The following is a 26809-nucleotide window of genomic DNA, read 5'->3' on the forward strand; positions in this document are numbered from 1 at the left end:
CAATGTAATGAAACAAGCTATATGAATGGTTGAATGTGAAGCTGATGATGTGCCCTGTAAACTTTTACTCAATCCAAAATAAAAACATTTAATAAAAAAAAAAAACCTTACTGGATAGCACCGCTACCTAAATCCTTCCTAGCCAAGTGCCTACATGTACATTTAAAATGACTTCATGTGTCTATCTAGAATCAATCATTAGCCTTCTACTTTTCTTTGTCCTCTATCAATGAAGAAAATTATTTGTAATGAGAGAGACTTAACTGTACAGTCTACGTGACACTTCGTATTTTTACTTAGAATTACTTTGCCCCAGCTGTATTATTCCTCAGTAAAGTACCAGAAAACAGAGAATACAAGGGAGATGTTTACTTGTGCTTTATTGATTATGCAAAGGCTTTTGATTGTGTGGATCGTGACAAACTATGGATAACCTTGCCAATAATGAGTATTTCAGAACACTTAATCGTGCTCATAAAGAGCTAGGGTAGTGTAGTGGTTACGAGTCAGGCTGCTACTCTTAAAGTCACCATTTCCAAACTACCAGCAGTTCCACAAGAGAAAGATGAGTTTTTTCTGGTCCCAAAAAGATTTATAGCCTCAGAAACTCTATACAGGGTTGCTGTGAGTCAGAACTGGCTCCATGGCACATAGCTACCACCAATCATGCTCATGAGGAGTTTATACATAGCCCAAGAGGTATTAATTTGAACAGAAAAGTGAGTTAAAATCAGTAAAGGTATGCACCAGGGTTGTATCCTTTCACAGTACTTATTCAAGCTGTATGCTAAGGAAATAATCCAAGAAGGTGGATTATATGAAGAAGAGTGTGGCATCAGGATTGGAGGAATGTTCATTAACAACCTAAGATATGCAGATAACATACATCCTTGCTTTCTGTAAGTGAGGAGGACTTAAAATGCGTTCAGATGAAGATCAAACACTACAGCCTTTAGTATACACTGCATCTCAATATAAAGAACACAAAACCCCTCAATATTGGACCAATAAATAACCTCATGATAATTAGAGAAAAGATTGAAGTTGTCAAAGATTTAATTTGTTTGGATTCACAATCAGCACTGAGGAAAGCTGCAGTCAAGATATAAAGCAATGTATTTATTGCATTAGACAAACCTGTTGCACAAGATTCTTTATAGTGTTCAAGAGCAAAGATCACAACTTGATGATTAAGGTGTGCCTGACCCAAATCCTAATATTTTTAATAGCCTCATATGCATGTGAATGTTGGACAATGAGTAAAGAAGACTATAGAAGAATTGTTGTATTTAGTTATAGTATTTGAGAGCAATAGTAAAAGTACCACAGATAGCCAGAAGAGCAAGTAAATCTGTGTTTGAAGAAGTACAGCCAGAATGCTTCTTAGAAGTCAGGATCACCAGATTTCCTCTTTCGTATTTTAGACATATTATGTCAGGAGGGATCAGACCCTAGAGAAGGATACCATGCTTGGTAATGTGGCAGGGGGGCAGAGGGACAGAGGAAGGAGACCCCAGAGAGATGGATTGGCATAGTCGCAGCAGTAACAGGCTCAAGAGTAGCATTTTTAAATGTAAAACAAAACAAAAATAATTTAATCAGTGCTCTGATTCCTTGCATTGATCTACCTATGAGTTTTATTATGAATTTGTTGTGATTCATTCAATTAGAAATTTGTTTTGTTGTTTCTGACATTCTAAAACAGGGAATGCCATGCCTAAATGATACTTGGAGCCATCTTCTGGGACTGTTGTTCATTACATGAGTAACCATTATGGTTCTCAATCTTGCATGATCTTGTCTGTCTGGCACAGTCTCTCACAAGATAGTTTGGAAAATCAGTGGCCACTTGGAAGCTCTTTTGATTTCTCTAAGTGAATCTTTCTGCACAGTAAGTTAGAAAACCTAGATTCCTGGAGTAAAACTGTCCCAGTGGCATGTCGATTTTGATTGGTATATTAAGGCCTTTAAGAAATATGAGGCATTTCTTAAGAGTGTGTGTGCTGCAGGATATGCAGTTAACTACTAACTACAAGATCAGCAGTTCAAATCCATTAACCACTCCTTAGAAACACTATTCATGGTTGTTGTTGGTTGTAACTGACATACAGACACTTAACAACAAGGGCAAGAAACGTGAATAGAGCAACATTCCTTCACTGCAGGACGTTTTTATACTCATAAATCAGAATAATGAATTACAATGACAAATTTCAGATAACATTTACATTGCCCTGAGGACTGCTAAATTTTTGTATTCTTTTTTGCCATCATATTCCTTGAAAAGGGTTTTATCTGAAGTCTCCTTTTCCCCTGAAAAACATGATCGGTCAAACACATCTCTCTAGTCAAATAAACCCTTCCCTGAAATGCCCTAAAAATTCTTCTCAGCAATGATTCTGTGGATTTCCCTTGTATCAATTTCACTCCATGGACATGCTAAGAATTAGATGGCATTTTGAAATATTTTCCTAAATGTCATGAGTACTCCTAGAAATTTTCTGAAGAATATAATTCTTGTTGAATTGTGCCATTCTCACAGTTATGTTAGAGCCCATTGAGGCTGTTACTGTGTCAGTTTATCCGACTTTTCCTTTACCATCTGGTTTGCCAAGGATGAGATCCTTTTCTAAGGACTGGTCCATCCTGATAACATGTTGTTGTTGTTGTTAAGTGTTATAGAGTTGGTTCTGACCCATAGCGACTCTGAACAGGGTTTCTGAGGCTGTAAATCTTTACAGGAGTAGAAAGACTCATCTTTCTCCCATGGAGCAGCTGGTAGTTTCGAACTACTGACCTTGCAGTTTGCAGCCTAATTTGTAACCACTATGCTTCTAGTATATCCATAGTATAAAAGATGGAGTCTCACCAGACTTATGCTTAATTTCAATCACTTCCCTAGAGCATTCTGACTTCACTGCTTCCAAGACAGATTTACTTATACTTCTGGAAGTTCATGGTACTTTTAATATTTTTCTCCCACATCATAATTTTCTAATTTTTTAATTGTTGTTGTTGTTAAGTGTCATTTAGCCCTTTCTGACTGATAACAACCCTGTAGAGGGTTTCCATGCAGCTGTTGGTGACCTTGAGTTCTCAGTCCAGTGCTGATCATACAGTGCCACACCAATACCATATAGATTTTTCCTGATTTCTGCATAAAGTATCTGAAAACAGTTAAGGTGAACTAGCTCAAAAACATGTAGGATAACAAAGAATACCTTGTATTCCCTTGTCAGGGAACTCTTTTTTAATGCCAAACTAGTGGAATCCATAGCAGATACAGTTTGGGAAATAATTTTAGATGTCTGTACTGTGCCTACTTTACTTAATTCTGCCTTGACATAACATCTTTCTGACAGTATCCTCAGCTCCAAAGAAGTTGTATGTAATATTAGACTACTTTTCATGTTTAAACTCCAGCTCCTCTTCTCCCTGAAATTCATGAAAACAATATGTGGCACTGTAGAATCACCACAGAACTGCTAACCACATGGTTGATGGTTCCAAGCCACCAGCTGCCGCTTGGAAACTCTATACAGGGTTGCTATGAGTCAGAACTGACTCAGCAGCACATAACAACAACAGCACCCTACATGCTGTTATCCAGACTTGAATGAAGAACTTCCAACATTGGGAAGTCTTTAAAAAGACCTTTTGAACAAATCCTGATTTTGTTTGTTCGTCAAACTTAATCCTGTTCATCCTCACAATCATGCTGGAAATGCTTGACACTGAAGTCAAGTTCTTACTAGACCCATTTCAACCCAACAAACTCAATTAGTTGATCTCACAAGAGCTTATTAAGTTACTTCATGCTAGTTTGTCAATTTATTGTATGGATAGCAGATATTGTTTTTTTAGTTGTACATGATCGTGGCATGTTATGGAAACAGGGGGGTTTTAACATCTTCCAAAAATGCCATTCGGTTCCGACTCCATGGCACATAACAACAACATAACAAAAAATGCCATAAAAATGGAGCTTTTAGTATCAGACATTTTAGACACTCAGTTTCTTCTGAAATTATGCTTGATTTTTTTTTTTTAACAACACATTTAAATAAAAAGACATTTATTCAGCATCGTGATCAGACTATTACATTTAGCAATCAACACGATGGGTGTGGGGGGAAAAAATCTACATTAAAACCCTTGTTGTACTGCTTTACACTTGCCACAGAACAGAAACTAAAATAACCTGTTATACAACTTGTCATAAATACAGTCCTTGAGGGTTTTTTGTCCATACACATGAGTATTGCCTAAGACATGTATTCTTTGTAGCAGCTAGGCTCTGCCAACCCTGTGCTTGGCTGAGTTCACAAATCTGTTGTAACCTGCAGCTTCCCTGTCACTTCTCTGGTTCTCCTCTTCTGTAAGTTTTGTTTCCTGGCATCATTAAAACCTTCTGCCACTCCCATAGCTACTGATGCTGCTTGAACCGCCATAGCCACCTTGGTTTCATGGTTTCACAAAATATTGACTTCTACCACTGTGGCGCTGTGGGTTAATGTGCCAGACAGCAAAGCTCTTTGAACTGCAAGGTCGATGGTTCAATCTCACCAGCTGCTCCTCGGAAATCCTACACAGGGTCTCTATGGGTTGGAACTGACTTGATGACACTTAACAATAACAATAACACCATAAGGGCCAGAGCTTCTGCCTCCAAAATTTCCTCCATTCATGGTTCCAATATTTGAAGACTGATTGTTGTAATTGCCAAAATCATTGTAGTTTCTGCCACCTCCAAAATTGCTTCCATCATTTCCAAATCCATTGTAACCATCCCCACTGCCTTCATATCCACCACCACCAGGGCGGTCACCAAAGCCACCGGAAGTTTCCTCCACTGCCAAAGTTGTCATTCTCACCAAAACCACCTCCATGGCCACCACCAAAGCTTCCAAAACTAATTCCAGGTCTTTGACTGGAGGAGGCACTGGCCATCTCTTGCTTTGGTAGGGCTTTCCTTACTTCACAGTTTTGGCCATTCACAGTATGGTACTTCTGAATAACAATCTTATCTACAGAGTCATCATCATCAAAGGTTACATAAGCATATCCCCACTTCTTGCCAGTGCCTCTGTCTGTCATAATTTCAATCACTTTAATCTTCCCATACTGGTCATAATACTCTTTTAGGTGATGTTCTTCAGTATGTTCTTTAATGCCACCAAAAAATATCTTTTTCACAGTTAAGTGGGCACCTGGTCTTTGAGAGCCTTCTCATGAAACAGCCCTCTTTGGTTCTACCATCTTCCATCTACCTTGTGTGGTCTTGCATTCATGGCTGCATCCACCTCATTCACAGTAGAATAAGTGACAAACTCAAAGCCCTGGAGCACTTGGTGTTTGGATCTCTCATCACCACACAGTCCATGAGCATCCTCCTGTGCTCAGAATGGCTTCTCGGACTCTCATCTGTTGATTCGAAGCTCAACCCTCTGATGAAGTGTTTCTGCAGCTGTTCAGGCTTTTTAGGAGACTCTGACTTAGATATGACAGAAGTGAGAAAACAAACAAACACTAATGACACTTCCTCCACACTGTCCACTGGCAGAAAGGAGTACCTATGCTTGATTTTATTCAGTTACATTGTTTTCATGTTCCACCTCAAATGGTCATAAATTTGTATTATCGATGATTTGTAGAGTTTTCAGATTGGATAGAAGTCTTTCCCTACATCATGTTACTGCAGTCTTTATGACAACATACTTTCATGAAAACCTAATATCCACCTAGGGAGCACAACAATTTTTGTAGAAATCAGGAAACTCATAATACAGATGAAGCCACTTGTGAACTATGTAATGTGTTTTTCCCATTCACCAGATGCAACATTGTCCCTACTGTCTTTAGTCCTCTCGCTAGTAGAGGAACTACCCATCATACTACTCACTGCCACTGAGTAAATGCCAACTCAGAGTGACCTTATAGCATGTTTCTGAGACTCTAAATCTTTAAGGGAACACATAGCTTCATATATCTACCATGGAGCAGCTGGTGAGTTTGAACTACAGAACTGGGGTTAGTAGGTCAGTACTTATCCTACACCACCATCTGGAATCTTCAGAAGTTGTTGTTATTTAGTGCTGTCGAGTCAGTTCTGACCCAAAGCGACCCTGCATAGGGTTTCTGAGGAGCTGCGGATAAGCTTGAACCACCGACCCTGCAGTTCAAATGGTTTTGCAGTCTGGCACATTAATCCACAGTGTAACATATGAATTTGGATCTCAAAACTATATACCCTATGAAATAATTAATGGGAGACTCATGATCCTTCCTTATTTGCTATTAGCTGAAGGATAAGTACAGGACTGCTAACCCACAAGTTCATTAGTTCAAACCCACCAGTCACTCCTTGGTAACCCTATAAGGATCACTATGAATTAGAATAGACTCAATGACACTTAGCAGCAACATTACCTAAATTTAGGTGCTATGGTGGCACTGTGGGTTAGGTGATGAATTGCTAGCCACAAGGTTGGTAGTTTAAACCCACTAGCCACTTCACAGGAGAAATATGAGATTTTCTTCTCTCATATTGATTTACTGTCTCAGAAACCTTATATAGGGACTAGTGTGAGTAGGAATCCTGGTGTAGCACTGTGCGTTAATGAGCCAGACTGCAAAGCCATTTGAAATGTAAGTTTGGTGGTTCAAGCTCACTAGCTGCTCCTCGGAAACCATCTACAGGATCACTATGGGTCGGAACCGACTCAACAGCACTTAAAAACAACAACAATGAGTAGGAAACAACTTGATGACAATGAGTTTAGTACCCAAATTACTGAAATGTTTTTAATAAAATATTCTATAGGATATCTTCCACAGTTTAGAGAAAGTTTGGGTAAACAGAAACTAGACTCTTGAAGTCTGCCTAACATTTCCCCAGGAGAATGTATATACTGGAAAAAAATATGAGATAAGAGACTTAATTACATCTCATTGGAAAGAACTATATGCAGTCCTCCTCATTAATCTACATGCAGTCCAATTAGAAGATATAAACCACTGGATTCGTTTGTCACAGTCAAAATAAGCTAAGACTCCACTTTTGATTAGCAGCCTACAATAGAATTGAAAGTGACATTTAAATGTGGCCAAAAGCAGACAACACCTAAAGCAAATATCTGACTTAAGATGGTGGAATAGGCCTGAAAATGCACTTTTAAAATTTTTCTGTCCTTTTTGCCTTTGTTACTATCATGTCTTTACTAATTCAATTCTACATTTTCAAGATATTTATGCTCAACATTTTAATAGGTTTGATTGTTGGATTTGCAATGTCCATCCCACTTCAAGCTCACTAGCTGCTCCTCGGAAACCATATACAGGTCTTTCCTGGTAGATATCTCCACTACAAGAATCTGATTAGTTTATTCTTGATCTACAGATACAAGAATAATGGCTAAAATTTCATTACTACAGGAAATCATGATTACTAGATTTTTCCATTGATAAATGACTTCTTTTCAGACCTAAAAACACTGAAGCCATAACTTTACCTTTAGTCTTAGCACAACCTGCATTTTAGTAATAAAATTGTCCAGAAAGAGATCACTAAAGGAGATTGTAAGCCCACAAATAGTATTCTTTGTACAGCAAGCTGATGTCAACAACTATGGGGCAAATTCATATGGTGGAGAGCTAAGTCAGGTTGTTTTCTTTTGCTTGAAACAATCTATGCATAGCTGTAAACCTCAAGGTCAGCAGTTCGAAACTACCAGCTGTTCCACTGGAGAAAGATGAGGCTTTCTGCTCCCGTAAAGATTTACAACCAGTTGCTATGAGTTGGAACCGACTCTATGGCACATAATCACAAACAACCACCCTCACCAAACCCTCAGAATGGTTTCTTACATCTGAATGTTCCCCACTTAAAACTTTGTTGTTGTTGTTGTTAGGTGCCATTGAGTGAGTACTGACTCATAGCGACTTTGTGCACAGCAGAATGAAAGTGACTTTATGCACTACCTGATCCTGGGCCAACCTCACTACTGTTGCCATACTTTAGTCCATCAATGCGGCCACTTGACTAATCCATCTCGTTGGGGGTCTTCCTCTTTTTCTCTGACCCTCCACTTTACCAAACATGGTATCTTTCTCCAACAACTGGTCCCTCCTGACAATATGTCCAAGGTATTAGAGAAGAAGTTTGGCCATCTTGGCCTCCAAGGAGCACTCTGGCTGCACTTCTTCCAAAATGGATCTATTGGTTCTTTTGGCAGCCCATGGCACTTTCAATATTCTCCTCCAACACCATAACCAACACCATAACTCAAAAGCATCAATTATTCTATGGTCTTCCTTATTCACTGTCCAGTTTTCTCATGCATATGAGGTTATTGAAAATACCATGACTTGGGTCAGGCGCACTTTAGTCCTCAAGCTGATATAACTGTACAAACTTCCTATTGGTTCATTACTGACGAACTAATATGCTCAGGTACCCATGAAGCAGCTTATAAGCATATCTTTTAGTTAGTGTATCCAACCTTTGTTTTGGTTTCCACCAGGATGTGCTGAAGGATACACAATGGACCTTAGCTAAATGCTAGGACATATTTCAAAGGAACATCCTCACTAGCCAAAGCATTCAGATTAAGAGTTTCATGGTCACAATTGGCGTTTTATTGATTTGACTGTTCAGTGGTATAATTCAGACCTCATATAGGACTTGAAAACACATGGCATATATAGAAATATTAACTAAGTACTTACGGTCTTACATAAATGACAGTGCCATTGGGCTTCATAAGGTCACTGCTGATATGGTAGAGATGTGGACAGTAAAAACAGAATGAAAGGTCTTTCACATCCCAGTGCAGCCCAAAGAAGCACCATCAAATCAGCACCAACTCATAGTGACCCTATACACAACAGAACAAAACATTGTCCAGTCCTAGGCCAACCTCGCAATTGTTGCTACTCCTGAATCCATTGCTGTTATCACGGTGCCAATCCATCTCATTTGGGGTCTTCCTCTTCTTCACTTTACCAAACACGATATCTTTCTCCATTGACTGGTCCCTCCTGATAATATGTCCAAAGTATGAGAGACGATGTCCAGCTTCCAAGGAGCACTTGGGCTGTATTTCTTCCAACACAGATTTGTTTGTTCTTTTAGTAGTCCATGGTACTTTTAATATTCTCCTCTGACACCATAACTCTAATACATCAATATATATTTCTGAAAATAGTGCTAGTATGACATTCTATGTTAATTAAATGCAATGAGTAGTATCTTGCAGTACAGATCTTATCCCTTCTTTAATTTATATTATGAATAGATACACCCCCACTGTATTCTAAAGTTTGCTTTATACCACTTTGCTTTTACAAAAGACCTGCATTAGCACCTATTTTTGCTAAGTGAAAGCAATCCAAACATGATTTTTGCATTTATGAAAAACGTTGAAAAGCAAAAGTAACATTACACATTTATTTTGCGGTGGTGATTATGTGCCATGGAGTCGGTTCCGACACATAATGACCCTGTACAGGGTTTCTGAGACTGTGAATCTTTACAGGAGCAGAAAGCCTCATCTTTCTCCTGCGGAACAGATGGTAGGATCGAACTGCTGGCCCTGAGATTATCAGCCCAATTCGTAACCATACGCTACCAGAGCTTATTTCATTGTTGTTGTTAAGTACCGTGGAGTCGATTCCGAATCCTGCACAGGATTTCCGAGGCTGTAAATCTTTATGGGAGTAGAACGCCTCATCTTTCTCCCTCGGAACCGCGGGTAGTTTCGAACTGCTGACCTTGAGGTTGGCAGCCTGACTCACGCTACCAGAGCTTATTTCGTTGGGAGCCATTAAAGAGGCAGCAGGCCCCTGAGTTAGCATGAGTGCTGCTGCCAAGCTCTTTCTCAGGTAACTATATTTAGTATCTCAGCACCAAGCCACCACAGCTTGGAACTGGATATATAAAAAAATATCATTTTAGTTTTGATATAAATTTTGATATGATTTACCTTTAAGTAGATTATATTTTGGGTTTGAGAATGCTAATAATCCTTCTCAAATAAATTAATGGTAATTATTTTTTTCTTTTTACATTATTTTGGCTCTTGAAAGATTTCATGAAAATGCTGTACTTTGGATAGTGGGGGAAACCTGTAACTGGTTTTCATCTGGGGATAGATAGTGGAAAATGCTATTTTATTAATTAATCTTTATATTTCTCATTGGTTCTATTATTGTAATTATGCAATGCTGTTTTACATTATTTAAATGCATTTCACCCATAAAATTCTGTATTCCAAAACCACTTGACATTTCATGTTATTCTGTCCAGATTGAGAAATGCTTCTCTAATGTAGCCTTACACATTAAGATTTCCCACCATTAAATCTACTCACCCTGAAATGATAGTTATTAGCACAGCAAGGTGAAGAAATTAATTTATATTAACTAATTCTCCTCAGGACTCCTGATGTGGCACTTCACGAATAAGCACTGGGCTGTGAACCACAAGATCAGCAGTTCAAACCCACCAGGTGCTCCTTGGAAACCCTACATAGTGTTGATATGATTCCAAACTGACTTAACAGCACTATCAACAAGGAGCTCAAGTAGCATTGGGGGTTAAGAGCTGGTCTTACAGTTCCAAGTTTGAATCTAATAGCTTTTCTTGAAAGAAAGATGAGGGTTTGTGCTCCAGTAAAGATTTCAACCGCAGAAACTCTGTACAGGGTGGCAATGAGTTGGAATTGACTTCACAGCACACCACCACCACCACCATTTTTTTCAAGAAAATGGACAAAATCCTTATAGAAGAAAAGCTACCGCATCATGAGTGATAGCATCACCTAGTGGAGCATGATCAAAAGGGGGAAATACAAAAAGAAAAATTTCTTAGAGACACTCATTTCAAAGCCTAAGAATGATAGAGCCAACATACACCCCTGGGATTAATGGAGTCCTGATGTGGAGATGTGGGTTAATGCACTGGACTGAAAAGTCCATTTGAATTGAAAGGTCAGTGGTTCAAACTCACCAGCTGCTCCTCAGAACCCCTATACAGGGTTTCTATGGGTCAGAACCACTGGGTGGAACTTAATAACATATATATTAACATGTTACACACATAAAAATGTTCTTACTAATTTCAGCTGCAATAACTGTGAGATTGTGCCATTGAGAGAGTTCACGATCCAGTGGCTTTGATGTATAAAGGGATCCATTTCCAGAATGTATGTTAAAGATCCTGTCAAGGTCAGTATGGCGATCCAATGAAAATCTAAGTATAGAGGGCAAAAAACAAAAGAGGACAGATTTATTTATTGTTTGCCGGAGATAATAAGAAAATGTAAAAAATAAACATATCACTAATAATTTCAGGAAAGAACATAGTATTAGAATGTAAACAGTTTGCATTCAATTTCTCTCTCTCTCTCTCTCTCACACACACACTTTCCCAAATATATGCTGCACTTCATATTCTGCATTCAATTGATACATTTCTGAATGTTTGTGCTACTTAAACCATTGTCTGTTGTGGTTTTAATTTAATTGACTGACTTACTTTCATTTTCACAAAATAGTTTGCATTACAAGTAATTCCTTTACTAACTGATTTTAATTCCTTAGTAGGATTCTTGATGAAATTGCTACAAGGGTCTACTGCAATAGATCATTTCTAGAACCTGGTCTTTTCTGTGAATGAAAGTTTGATACAACTTCAGTCTTCTCAAAAGCAGATGATACCTATATCACTTCAGTTTTCAAGCCATGCTTAATATTATAAAATGCATGTTTTAACTGATGTTTATTAAATTCACTTAGAACTGTTTGTGGTATGAATTTTTATACATTTTAAAAATAGTCATATTGTTGTTAAGTGACATCAATTGGTTCTGACTCATAGCAGCCCTGAATAGGGTTTCCTAGGAGCAGTTGGTGGGTTTGAATCACCTTGAGGTTAGCAGCCCAACTAGTAATCACTATGCTGCCAGAGCTCCAATGAAGCCAATGTTGTTAAGAGCTATCGAGGCGGTTCCAACTCATAGCAACCCTGTATAGGGTTTCCAAGGAGCAGCTGGTGAGCTTGAACCACCAGCCTTGTGGTTCAAACCAACTTTGTAATCCTGTGCATTAACCCACAGTGCCGCACAAGGATTCTGAAATTAAACTTTATTAAATTCTTTTTCAAACGTACTCCATTTCATTAAAAACAAAAACAAGGATCTTTTTAAAATCAGGAACATAAATTGTAACCAGCTGAAGTCAGTTAGGTGTCCTGGTTCGATGCTGTGGGATAAATCACTGTGTACCCAAAAGTCAGTTTGAACCACAAAGTTGGAAGTTCGTATTTACCACCTGTTCCTTGGAAACTTATCCAGGGTCGCTATGAGTCAGAATTCACTCAAGAGCACTTAATAACAACAACAACAAAGTCAGTTAGCAGTTTGCCAAGGGAATAATAGGTAAGCACCACGGGAAAAATTAAAAGTGTATTTTGCTTACTTAAAAGAAGAAGAGGAAAAACATCCAAGCAATTTAGATGAGGATAGATGAATTAAGGAATGTGGGTTTACCGGGAAGTCATGCTTACAGATGGGAACTCTCTAGAGATTAACATGTACATTTTTTGTGATTCTGTGTATGAAAATAGCAGAACAATATATACAATAATATAAAGGAGATTATAATTTTAATTGATATAAAACATGATTTCACTTGAAGAAGAAGCAGAACCCCATTGCACATAAAATTATTGGTTTTCTATGTTGTTGTGAGCTCTGGTAGCGTAGTGGTTATGAATCGGGCTGCAAACCACAAGGTCAGCAGTTCGAAACTACCAGCTGCTCCGCTGGAGAAAGATGAGGCGTTCTGCTCCCGTAAAGATTTACAGCCTCGGAAACCCTGTTCAGGGTCACTATGGGGTCAGAACCGACTCAATGGCACTTAACAACAACAACATGTTGTTGTTTTAGTGCCTTTCAGTAAGTTCCTGTCATGGTGGCCCTATATAGGGTTTTTGAGGAGTAGGTGATGTGTTTGAACCTCCGACCTTGTGGTTCACCATTTGGTGCTGATCCACAGTGCCATACCAGTAGTCCCAGTTGTTGTTCTTGTTGTTGTTAAGTGCCGTTGAGTGGGTTCTGACTCATAGTGACCTTGGATAGGGATTCCAAGTTGAATTTGAACCACCAACTTTGCAGTTCAGACTTTGAGGCTAAATGCTTGTCCTATGGATGCCAACCAGGGCTCTTTCTCTGTCTGTCTGTCTGTCTGTCTGTCTGTCTCTCTCTGTATGTAATAATGTATTTATATATGTGGTGAAGGGGCTATGTCTTGAAAGCACAATGGCTAAGTATTCTACTATTAACCAAAAGGTGATGGTTTGAATCCACTTTGTTGGTGTCCTGGTGTGGTGCTGTACAATAAGCACTGGACCACAAGGTTGGTTTGAACTGCAAGGATGACAGTTCAGAACTAGTGCAACTCTGAAACCTTATACAGCATTGCTATGAGTCTGAACTGACTCCACAGAACTTAACCACCACCACAACAACCACAACAGTCTACCCTGGGTCTCTGTGTCAAAATAAACTCAAGGACACGCTTACTGTTCTTCTCTGTTGTTGGGTCGATTCTGAATCACAGCCACCCTGCATAGTTTTTTCTGAGGAGCAGCTGATGAGCTTGAACCACTGACTTTGTGTTCAAACAGACCTTGCCACTGCATTAAATCACAGTGCCACACCAGGACTTCCAAGGACACGAAGTAGCAATATGTTTAGATGTACATTTAAGAAGCAACAGATAAATTAAACAGCCATTTAAACTCATACCTGAGTGGTTCACCTAGTTAATAAGGAAGCAAACCAGCCTGCTAACTATTCAGGAAATGGACCAAAACCAGAACACAGAGCTGATTAACAGATTAAAGTACCCAGTCATTGTGAGCTAAATGCTGGATATTTGTTGTGGTTTTAGTCCTGCTTGAGTTTGTTCTGACTCATAGCAACCTTACATAGGGTTTCTGAGGAGTGGCTAGTGAGTTTGAGCCACTGACCTTGTTGTTCAAACCAACCTTGTAGTCATATATATGCATATATGCGCTGGACTGCAAAGTCAGTTTGCACTTCAAGGTTGGTGGTTCAAGCTTACCAGCCACTCCTTAGAAATTCTATACAGGATTGCTATGGATCAGAACCAAGTTGACGGCATTTAACAACAACATGTATGTATATGTATATATGTATACATATACATTTACATATGTTATTGTTGTTAAGTTCTGCCCAGTTGGTTCGGACTCATAGAGACCCTGTATAGGGTTTCTGAGGAACCGCTGGTGGGTTTGGTCTACTGACCTTGTGGTTCTCAGTCCAGGACTGATGCTAAAATACCACACCAGGAGTCCCATATATATAATATATATTATATATATGTAACATTCCTACTCATTTCAATCCTGTATAGGGTTTCTGAGATTGTAAATCTTTACAAAAGCAGAAAGTCTCATCTTTACCCCACAGTGTGGCTGAGGCTTTACTCTCCTCTGGAGATTATAGTCTCAAAACAGTATATACAGCAGCTATGAGTAGGAATCTACACAACAGCATGCATCAGCATATATATTGTTTGCTTCTTTAAATATAATGGAGCAAATGCCTATGAAAATTTGGAGTCTTTCACAGTTTTGTTTATTACATGTCATTAGTTTTTAGACTGTCATGAGAAAAAACAATACTAATCTTTTTTTTGTGTGTGTTTGTTTTGAAATTTTTCCTTTAACTCCCCGTAACCCCCACTTCCTAAAAAAATCTTCCAATCTTTAATGACAGTAGCTAAGGTTGTTTCCAAAATCATAATGTAATCTCATTAAAGCCTTGTCGTAATGTGGTTGTTTCTAACTTCACAGAATCCTGGTGTGTCACTGTAGGATAATCATTGGATCACTAACCACAAGGCTGATGGTTCAAACCCACCAAGCTGCTCCTTGAAAACCCTATATAAGGTTGCTTTGAGTCCAAACTGACTCAACAGCACTTAACAACAACTTCAGAGTGGCTGAATTACTGGACTGCTCACCTAGAGGATGTCCATTAAACACACTTCCTGCTTTTGGAAAACACAGCAGATATGGGACTAGGTAATTTCTAGATGTCTATGTACCACATGTGGTGATGCAGGATAAGTACTGGGCTGTTAACCAAAAGGTCAACAATTTAAACCAGCCATTCATAGGTCACTATAGTGAATCACAGCACTTAACAACATATACCACATAATGAGCCCTCCTGGCACTGTGAGTTAAGTGTTGGGTTGATAACCAAAAAGTCGTATTTCAAGGGAAAAATATTTGCACTCTGGTTTGGTAAAGGTTACTGACATAGGAATCTTCTGTAGCAATTTCACACTGTCCCATAAGATAGAAGAATGTAATGCCATCAAGTCAATCCGGACTCCTAAGAGCAGCTGGTAGGTTTGAACCACCAACCTTATCCAGTTTTTATTCTATTGTGCTTCACCAAAGGATTACTATAAGTGAAAATCTACTTGTCAGCAATGGCTTTAACTGCTAAAATTTCTTTTACATCACATATTATTTATTAGCCTGGAATCACTAATATAGCAATTTGGTTGCATTGGAAATTTGTAGTTAAAATGTTGTATACCAAGAAGCAGAAGAACAAACAGATGCCATAGGCCAGGTTTCAGGTGAAAAGTTGCATTAAGAGCTGGAATATTGGAAAATATATTCGTGTCCTACCCAAAGCCATTCAGATGTGATTTACTTAAAACACCTATGCTCACAAACGTTATGTACTTACTTATGTAGAGACTCTTGCAACTTTCATTGTATTAAATAGTTTAGATGTAAATTCAGGTTCCCTTTCTTTTTATCTTAAGATGAAGCATAGTTACCTAATGGGGCTGGAAGTAGAATCTGGGTCTCTTGCCATTACAGTACCAATGATTGTACCCACTTCAATATCTTCATGAACCTCAAACAGATAGGAGGATCTGCTAAAAACAGGAGGTTCATCTACATCTTCGATGGAAATTTTCACAATCGTAGTATCTTTAAAAGGTCCAAGATAATAAAAACGTGGATCAACGTGAGTATTTTCTGCTTCAACCTTTAGTGTATAAAGTCTTCGGCTTTCATAATCAAGAGGCTATGGAAGCAAATAAATCATCAAATTAGAGTGAGGGAAAAAAGATTATATTAGCTATCCATATAAGTGTATGATTTGTGAAGCCTGACTAAATGATAAATAATAATAACAACAAAAGGAAAGCAAGAAAATGATACAATGCCTACCTGTTAATTAGGGATAATTTTTTTTAAATATATGTATCGACTGGAGTCCTGGTGTGGCACTGCAGGATAATGCACTCTCTGCAAAGTCAATTTGAACTGCAAGATCGGCAGTTCAAACCTCACCAGGCATCACTCAGAAACCCTATACAGGGTCACTATGAGTCAGAATCAACTCAGTGGCACATAACAACAATTATATATCAACTATGAAATATTTCAGAAGTTATAAGAAATGAAATTTTGAGCCTTGGAAAAATTGTAAAACGTATTAAAACATATAACTTCTTGTTACGTGCCACTGAGCCATTTTCTACTCATAGCAACCATGTATAGAATTTCCAAGGAGCGGCTGTTGAGTTTGAAGCACTGACCTGGTGGTTCAAACTGATCTTTCTGTCTAGTGCTTATCGTACAGTGCAACATCAGGACTCCTAATGACTCATTAAAAATTAATTGGTGGATTTTCTGTGTATGCTTGTGTAATTATGGTTGTATGTGTGTGCACTAGGTGTTGGCCATTGCTAAACTTTGTCTAAGCAAAAAAATCAGTTTTCTTTTTAGCTCCATGATGGACTCATGACATTATAAAAACTATATAATATTTTGAAGAGTTGGATGAAACTTTCAAAAGTGGCATAAATCATTCAGGATGAGGAAAACAGTGTGCAAAGAGAAAAATAGACATTTTACTTACTTTTTTTTAATACTATTGGGTAATCAGGATACATTTGACAATCAAAAAAGTACTTAAGTATTGATACAGGCTAATCATCACAAGTAAAAAATTCAAATGCTCCCTTAATACCCATTCTAAAAGACTTGCTTTGTTAACATATAAAATGCATGTTGAAAGAGACTCCCTTAATCTTCTTTTGTATTCTGAGAAGAGCAGATTTTATTTTCATTACATTGTTATATTCCTGGCCATGAAAAACAAGAAGGAAGCTGCTTCCTCTTTGCTGATAACTTTCCCTTTAACAACTGTGGTGAAATTTATGCTTTGCAATAAAATCCTAGAATCATTTTTTTCTCTGACTAACCAGCGCATCAGCGGTTACTTTATGCACGTAGCGTGTGCATGACATTTCATTAAAATCTAAATTTTAATGGGCTTCATTCTTTTCATATTGCCATGGTATTGACTCTACTATTTAAAACTGGCTACCTTTACACTGTATAACTGAGCATATGTTAGCAAAAAAGTTTAATTTATATAGCAGATGGGAAAATGTGAACAATTAAATTATGTTCCAATTCAGGCTGTCTGTTTTTATTAGCAACTCTAATTATTGCTTCATACATCTGGAAAGATGGCATACTACTCTTTATGCATCCAACTGGATGTATCATCATTATTAGCTATTGAATAGTTTAACCTTTAAGAAAGCAGTATTATTATGGTGGTCCTATCTTAATATGGGAGTCCTGTTGTGGCGCGGTGGGTTAATGAGCCAGACTGCAAAGCCATTTGAACTGCAAGGTCGGCAGTTCAAGTTCACCAGCTGCTCTAGGAAACCCTATACAGGGTCGCTATGGGTCAGAACTGACTCGACGGCACTTCACAACACAACAACATCTTAATATGACTGCGCTATATTACACATACATTAACTTGCCAAGAAATTTTATAACATCTCATGTAACGTTTCAACAAGCAAAACATAAGGTCAACATTTCTAAAAAGCTCTTTGTTCTTATATCCCTCTTATGCACAATATGAATTTCATTAGAACATGATAGTAATATTTCTTAGTGGATAAGGCATGAATTTAGAGTAGAGTCATAAAATCTTTACTTCATAAATACCCAGATGCTCATTTATACTGATGCTGTGTACCTTTTTCACAGTAATGATCCCTTCCTGTGTGTCCTTCTCAGTTATGATGTCAAACATATCAGTCCCATCACCATCTATAATCCGGTATTCTACTTCAGCATTTTTTCCAGTGTCAGCATCAGTTGCTTTTACACTTCCAATGGCTGTGCCAACTGGGGAGGATTCAAGGACTCGAAGATGGATGGTGTCTGTAAAGAATAAAGAAATAGATATATAAAGAGATAGATGGATAATTAAAGAGCCTTCTCAATAGAGTATTCAAAGATATATATATATATATATATATGAGACTGTATTATAAATCTTAAACCCTAAATCTTACTGTTGTTAAGTACCATTGAGTTGGTTCCAACTCATAGTGACCCTATATAAGATTTTTGAGACTTTGAATCTTTGTGGGAGCCAAAAAGCCTTCTTCATCAAAGTAGTTAATAGGCAGTTGTGGCTAGCAGTTCTCACAATTACTATATTTGTTGTTGTTATTAAGTGCTGTTGACTTGATTCCAACACACAGCAATCCTGTATAGGGTTTCCGAGGAGTGACTGGTGAGCTTGAACTGTAGAACTTGAGGTTCAAACCAACAACAGTGACTACATTGTTGTTGTTGTTGTTAAGTGCCGTTGAGTCGGTTCCGAACCATAGCGACCCTGTACAGGGTTTCCGAGGGTGTAAATCTTTACAGGAGTAGAAAGCCTCATCTTTCTCCCATGGAGCGGCTGGCTGGTAGTTTCAAACCGCTGACCTTAAGGTTCTCAGCCCAATTCGTAACCACTACGCTACCAGAGCTCCTTTTGTTGTTGTTGTTAAGTGCCGTCGAGTCGGTTCCGACCCATAGCGACCCTGTACAGGGTTTCCGAGGGTGTAAATCCTTACGGGAGTAGAAAGCCTCATCTTTCTCCCGCGGAGCGGCTGGTAGTTTCGAAGTTAATTAACACATACAACTAGTTAATACATATGGATTGGAAATCATTAAAATCTGGCCCTGAAAAAAACAGAAACTTTTGGGATTGCTGTCTTTGGATATTATTATGAATAGCAAATGTCTACTTCTAACAACACTAGAAATAGTGACTTTTTTAAATGAACATTTTTTTTGTAACAATCATAACAATTCACAAAATTTAGAGTAGTTATTTCTATCTACTTGCATTCATTTTTCTGTACTTAGTTATTTATTACTCTTGATTTATTTATCTATAGCTTAAGATGTTATACATTCCCATAACATCAACTATAGTTGATAGGAATTCTATTTTTATTTATGCTGAGAGAAAAACAAAGGCTAGTTTTTGGGAGAAATATGAAGATGTCCTTCACACTGTCAATGCAAAAGCACTAAATTCTGACAAACTCTCCTCCATTCCAGAGCAAAACAAGAATTTATCTAAGCTCCAGTGTATGCACCTAGATGTATTTCTAGCTTGAATAACCTCTACTGCTAATGAGATTTATGCTTTAGCACCTGATCATAAACTACATATTACTGACAGATTAATTGACCTGAAGTACACTTCTGATGATAGCACCTTCTTGCCCATAAACCTTAAGTAATTCTGCTGAATGTATGTAATAAAGCCCAGAGCTCTTAGCCAGCTGTGCTTTTACCCTAGTTTATCTTTCCTAATGTATTACACCTTTAGTCAGTTCTATTAAAGATTTGCACTGCACTACGCTTTTCAGACTTTCTGGTCAAAATTTAATTTCTTACACCTCTACATATTTTCTCATTTGATTTTCCTCACATAAAACTGTTTCTGCACTACTTTCACATGGGCATTATAGAGTTGAGGTTTGGAACTTGGTTCCTAAAAGTCATCATTAAAAATCATGTTTCTTCCTACTCCAATTGGTTTCTTAGGCTGTACTACTGATTCTCTTTTCTATTTTTCACTCCACCTGTTTCTGGCAATACACTATTGACAGCAACTTTCAACCAATCCTTTAGCTCCTGGCATCTTGGGTATTTGAGGTGTCTTATTTTTGGGAAATCATTCCTCTGGATATTCAGATGACTTGTTCATTTCTATTCCTTCAAGTGTCCACTTTCACTTGTTGTTGTTATGTGCCGTTGAGTCGGTTCTGACACATAACGACCCTGAACAGGGTTTCCAAGGCTGTAAATCTTTACGGGAGCAGAACACCTCATCTTTCTCCCGCGGAGCAGCTGGTAGTTTCAAAGTGCTGACCTTGCAGTTCACAATCCGATTCATAACCACTACGCTACCAGAGCTCCTTTCATTACTACATTCATTTCCTAAGGCTGCTATAACTAAATACTAAAAACTATATAAGGACAGAATTTTATTATGTCACAGTTTTGGAAATCAGAAGTTCAAATTAATATGCTAGTCTCATCCATATTTCTCTGGAATCTCTAGAGAAGTTTAGCTCATGCCTCTTCCATATTTTTGCAGATCTAGATATTTCTTGACTTCTAGAGCATCTTCACCTGGCTTTCCTTCATCTTCCTGTTTCTCAATGTTTCCTCCACTTTTACATGCCACCACTCATATTGGAAAAAAAAAAAAACCCTCACTATTTCCTCTGTTAACTGGTGGGTGACATTTACAAAGATCCCATTTCCAAAGAAGATCATGTTTACAGGTACTAGGGATTAGGAGTTAAACATATCATTTTGAGGGACATAGGTCAATCCATAACACTGTTCAATTGCAACATCAGAAGACTTACACTGACCTTAATGGAAGAAATCTTATTAAAAATTGTATTTATACTCACAATAATGTTTCATATCATTTACCACAAATAGACATCACATAACTCACTTCTTTGCATATGGACCATGAAGATGCAATGCAAAGCATTTTAGAGTATTTTTTCACCATTATATTCTCATTGTGTCCACTTGAGTGAATCACTGGTATTGTGTTAGTTTTCATCTTTGTTGTCATTAAGTGCCATCGAGTCAGTTCCATCTTATAATGACCCTTTATTGGGTTTTTGAGGAGTGTTTGGTGGGTTTGAACTGTCAATCTTGTGGTTAGCAAACCAGTACTCATTCTACAGCACCACACCAATACCATCTGGCTCCAACTCATGGAAACCTCATGTATGTTATCATTGTTGTAGGTGCATGGAGTCCTTGTGTGATACTGTAAGATAAGCATTGAACTGCAAGGTTGATTTGAACTTCCGGGTGGAGATACAAACTTACCAGCCACTGCATGGAAACCCTATATAGGGTCACTAAGAGTCAGAAGCAACTCTGTGGCTCTTAACAACATCAGCAGCAACCTGAAGTTCATTCTGATTCGTAGTGATTCCATGTACAATAGAATGAAAAACCGCCCAGTCCTGCATCATCCTCACAATTGTTGCATGTTTGAATCTATTGTTACAGCCATGAAGATAATCCATCTCATCGAGGACTTTCTTCATTTTCACTGATCCTCTACTTTGCCAACAATAATGTCTTTTTCAAGAAATTAAGCTTTTCAGATGGCATGCCCAAAGCAAATGAGTCTAAGTCTTACCATCTTTGCTTCTAAGGAATATTCTGGTGCATTCCTTGTAAGAATACTTTGTTCATTATGTTGGTAACCCATGGTACCTTCACAATTCTCTATTAAGACGCCAGTTTAAATGCATCAATTTTTCTTCTGTCCTCCTTTTTCATTTTCTTACCTCCACATGCATATTGTTGTTATTATTTATTCTTAGGCACTGCCAAGTTAGTTCAGACTCATACTAACACTGTCTAGGGTTTTGGAGGAGTGGTTGGTGAGGTTGAATGGCCAAACTTGCAGTTAGCTGTGCAGTACTTATCCTACAGTGCCACACCAGGATTCCGCATGCATATAAGATCATTGAATAGTTCATTACTTAGGTCATAACTTTAGTTCCAAATCTTTAAAGATAAATTTTACAGAAGGACTCTATGAATCATCTATTAATGTAGTTGTTGCTTCCTGTTAAGTGTTGTCAACTGGGTTATGACTTATTATAACTCTCTATAGGGTTTCCAAGGAGAAGCTTGTGAGTTTAAACCACCGACATTCTAGTTAGCAGTCTAGTGCTTATTCTACAGAGCCATAATAGGACTTCTCTATGTGGTGTAGTCTCTAACAAATACACTGTCATTAAGTTGATTACCACTCATAGAAAACCCATAGGTCAGAGTAACTGCCCCATAAAATTCCTAACACTGTACTATTTAAGCAAATTCGCTGCCACATCTTCCTACTGTGGAGATATCAGTGGTTTCAAACCATTGACCTTTTTGTTAGTAACTGAATACTTAACCATTGTGTTACCAGAGACTCTTGTTTACTATACAGATATGTGTCAATTGTACAAATGAAAGCTTCTGAGCTAATCTAGCCAAATTTAATCCATTCTCAGCCACTCTCAGTCTATATGGAAACGATAAGAGAATTACCCTTTTGAAAATATCAACCTTATCAATAAATATGAAGAATTCCAAAATTCTTCAATGGTTGCCCTTGTACAAATGATGAAATCGAGCATCTTTACAACAACAACGCTGGCCCTATAATTTGGCTTCTCTGTTCTGTCATTTTTTTTCTCCTGAATAATACTCTCCAATCCCATTGATTTACCTAGTTTTCACCAACATGCCAACATACAAGTTAGTACAATACTTAGCACACATTCCTCCTACGGACACATTTTCCTTCAATCCTTTGCCTGGCAAACTTCTGATCTTCCTTTTGATAGGTATCTATTTCTCCATGATCCTAGCATAGAACACTAACAACCCTAGCCTAATTTCTACAAGAACATCTTAAAGCTAAAACACTATGAGATACTATAGAAAAAGCACCCCAATCAAAAGTAACCATTGTAAATTACAAGAATTATATTAAGTCTATACTGAAAGCACTTCAAGAACTTTTTATAGATGTTAAGGTCAATTCTTCATTTCATTTGTTTTACAAAGTTTTGGTCAACCTGTTTTCTATTATATCTTAAGCATCATTATTAGTCTATTCTCCAATATAGAAACCTGGTGCCATCAAATAAATCCCAACATAAAGAGACCCTAGGGGACATAAATAGAACTGCTCCAGAGGGTGTCCAAAGCTGCAAATCTTGTACAGAAGCAAACTGCATCATCTTTGGGCTGTGGAATTCAAACTGCCCATGTTTCTATTAGCAGTGCAATGCTTAAGCCACTGCACCATCAGGCATCTTCTCCAATCTAGAACCTATGTAAAATCCAACGACACTAATGTTTTCTCAGGACATCATCATTCAAGTGTATATACATATGTTGTTGTTAGTGCTGTCAACTTAAGTTCTGACTCATAGTGACCCTCAATAGGAATTCCTAAGACAGGCTTGTGAGTTTGAACTGCCGACCTTGCATTTCAAATTGAACTTTCAGTCTGTTTCTTTACAGTGACCTCTTTACAGTGCCATGCCAGGAAAAACTCTGTTATCTTTCTATTCCAATTTTCCATGAACTTTTGAAGTTCCCTTGGACATATATACTTAAAAAATAACAACAAATACAAATAACATAGTTTTATTGAAATATTTAAAAAAAAATTCTTTGTCACTATCTTCACAAAACAAATTATTTTCAAGCATGAATGAAACATTTTGCCCAATAAATATATAAGTGTATTATCTGACCATACTTCAATTAAGTTAACCCCTAGCACCTCATACACTTGAAAATTTAAAAATAAACTTCTATATAATTAAGCTTCTAATAAGTAACATATTTGTAGACAAACACAAAAACCAGCTAGAATTGGAAAAAAAAAAAGTAAAAGTAAATTATACTTTTTGTAGTGCCAAAAAAATTATACCACTTAGAAAAGGTAGAATATAACATAACAAGCTTATATACAAAGGAATATAAGCTTAAACATAGGAAACTAAAAAGAATAATATAATAAACAGAACATCACAGGAGTAGGAAATAATACATAAATATAAAGCACAACTAAATGAATTAAAATTGTGAATAAAAATTAAAAATGTGAATAAAAATATTAAATGTCAAAAGTTGATTCTTTGAAACCACTCAAACACTGATCTGGGGAAATTGTGTATAGAAAAGAAATAAAAGCAAAATGATAAAAATAAACAAAAGGAATACAACTACCCATAATATAAAGTTTTGGGGCATGTTTGATTATAAATACTGCTATTAATACCAAAATTTTATACAATTAATAGCTTAGTATTTTTTTAAATTAAACTTTTAAATTTCTGCTTTTGATTTAGATATTCAAAGAAAGTTTATTTGGCAGTACAGTGCAAATGCTCTTGAGACAGAAAAAGAGAAGGTGACTATGAATAGCAGATGTAAAATAAAATATAATAATCCATGATACTTAAATTTACAAATATAATGAACAGAGGAACTGAAAAAATAGACACAATTACAATTGGAGGAGAATATATAACGGCATAACTGAGTTCAATTTTTACCTATCATGAAAGAAACTCAATAGGTAATGTGTGAAATTATTTTAATAAATATAACCAAAAGTTATTATTCAGGGAATTCTAGCTCAATATGAGGATAAATAGAGTAATGGTGCCAAATCCTTTTCTGTAACAAAGAATTGAAGGTGAGAGCGAATAGAAAGGATGACTGCTTTTTAAGTTTTGAATTTTGTTGTTCTTGCTGCAATTATTTTTCAAAATATAAAAGGAAAAGTGTTCTTATTATGTTAGAAGCTATCAAAGTTTGCTGAGATAGTCTCCATAAAATGTATTTTCTCTTCAACAGATATATATACATACATATGTATGTGGTGGTGGTGGTATGCTGAGGACTTGGTTCTGACTCATAGCGACCCTGCAGATGGGTTTCGGAGGCTGTAAATCTGTAAGAGAGCAGAAGTCCTCATCTTTGTCCTGAAGAATGATTGGTCATTTTGAACTGCTGACCTTGAGGTTAGCAGCCTGATTTGTAACAATATAAAAAATGCTTCTTTGTTTCATTAATTTTAGTGTTACATAGATTTAACTATGGGTATTGTTTCTGGGAATTTGTTCTCCTAGTTGTTATTTTTAGCTTGATCTACTTGAGATTACTTCATTTTTATTCTTATGCACATATTTAGATTCTGAATATTTCTCAATTTGGTCTTGTAATTAGAGTTCTGATCAAGGATTCAAAATCATCATTTCATTTCTTTATTGAATAAGATACAATACCCATTACATTATTGATTTCATTTTTATAAGATTTCAGTTATGTTAATTTTACTATACTTTGATACCTACAAAAGAAAATGATTATACTTTATTAATTCATATTATTACTATTGTTGTTGTTAAGTACCATCTAATCAATTCCAACTCATAACAACCCTGTCTAGGTTTTCCCTCAAACATTTGGTGGGTTTGGACTACCAATCTTGTCTTTCAATCCAATTTTATAGTCCAGTGCATTATCCTGCAGCGTCACAACAGGACTCCAGTTCATATTACAAAGTACCTAAAACTTTTAAATCTCTCTTTTCATATCTATCTATCTATACATAGTGAAGTCCTAGTGTGACACTACAGGATAATACACTGGACCACAAGTTCAGTTAGAGTCCCAAGGTTGGTGTTTCAAATCCACCAGCCACTCTTTGGAAACCCTACACAGAGTTGACATGAGTCAGAACTGACTCAATGGCACTTAACAAAAACAACATATATACAAAGTATAGCCAGAATCAAAAGAAGATGGAAGGAATACACAGAGTCACTGTATCATAAGGAAATGGTGTATGTTCAACCATTTCAAAAGGCAGCATAGGATCAAGAGCCAATGATACTGAAAGAAAAAGTCCAAGGTGCATTGAAGAAACTGGCAAAGAACAAGGCACCGGGAATTGATGAAATAAAAAATTGAAATATTTCAATAAAATGAGGCGGCACTGGAAGCACTCACTCATCTCTGCCAAGAAATTTGGAAGATGACTATCTGGCCAACTGATTGGAAGAAATACGTATTTGTGTCCATTCCAAAGAGGGGTGACCCAACAGAATGTGGAAATCATCAGACAATATCTTTGATATCACATGTGAGTAAAGTTCTACTCAAGGTATACAGAAATGGCTATAATCATACATTGACAGAGAATTTACAGAGGTTACAGCCGGATTCAGAAGAGGAAGTGGAACGAGATACATAATTCCTGATGTCAGATGGATCTTGGCTAAAAGCAGAGAATACCAGAAAGATGTTTACCTGTGCTTTATTGACTATGTAAAGGTTTTCTATTGTGTGCATGACAAGCTATGTACAACAACGTGAAGTATGAGTATTCTGGAACACTTAATGGTGCTCATGAGGAACCTGTACGTAGACCAAGAGGCAATTGTTTGAACAGAACATGGGAACACTGAATGTTTTAAAATTAGCAAAGGTGTGCGGCAGGGTTATATTCTTTCACCATACTTATTCAAACTGTATCCTGAACAAATAATCCAAGAAACTGGGTTATATGAAGAAAACTGTGGCATCAAGGTTGAAGGAACACTCATTAATAACCTGTGATATGCGAATGATACAAACTTGCTGAAAGTGAAGGGGATTTAAAATACTTACTGATAAAAATCTAAGACCACAGCCTTCAATATGGATTCCATCTCAATGTAAAGGAAACAATAATCGTCAACACTGCACCAATAAACAACATTCTTATCAATGGAGAACAGATTGAAATTGTTGAAGACTTCA

General features: G+C 37.2%; 1 protein-coding gene across 1 annotated transcript in view; it reads right to left on the bottom strand.

Moving 5' to 3' along the window:
- CDH10 (cadherin 10, type 2 (T2-cadherin)) overlaps positions 1 to 26809 on the bottom strand; it is a 154359-nt gene that overhangs the window by 38307 nt on the left and 89243 nt on the right. The window contains exons 5-7 of the mRNA XM_006873667.1: positions 18129 to 18316; positions 15892 to 16145; positions 11115 to 11251 (exon numbers count right to left, since the gene is read on the bottom strand). Coding sequence (XP_006873729.1) covers positions 11115 to 11251; positions 15892 to 16145; positions 18129 to 18316 — 579 coding nt within the window. The remainder of the gene's footprint in view (positions 1 to 11114; positions 11252 to 15891; positions 16146 to 18128; positions 18317 to 26809) is intronic.

Source organism: Chrysochloris asiatica, unplaced genomic scaffold (genome assembly GCF_000296735.1).
Source record: "Chrysochloris asiatica unplaced genomic scaffold, ChrAsi1.0 scaffold00248, whole genome shotgun sequence".
NCBI classification, from domain to species: Eukaryota; Metazoa; Chordata; class Mammalia; order Afrosoricida; family Chrysochloridae; genus Chrysochloris; species Chrysochloris asiatica.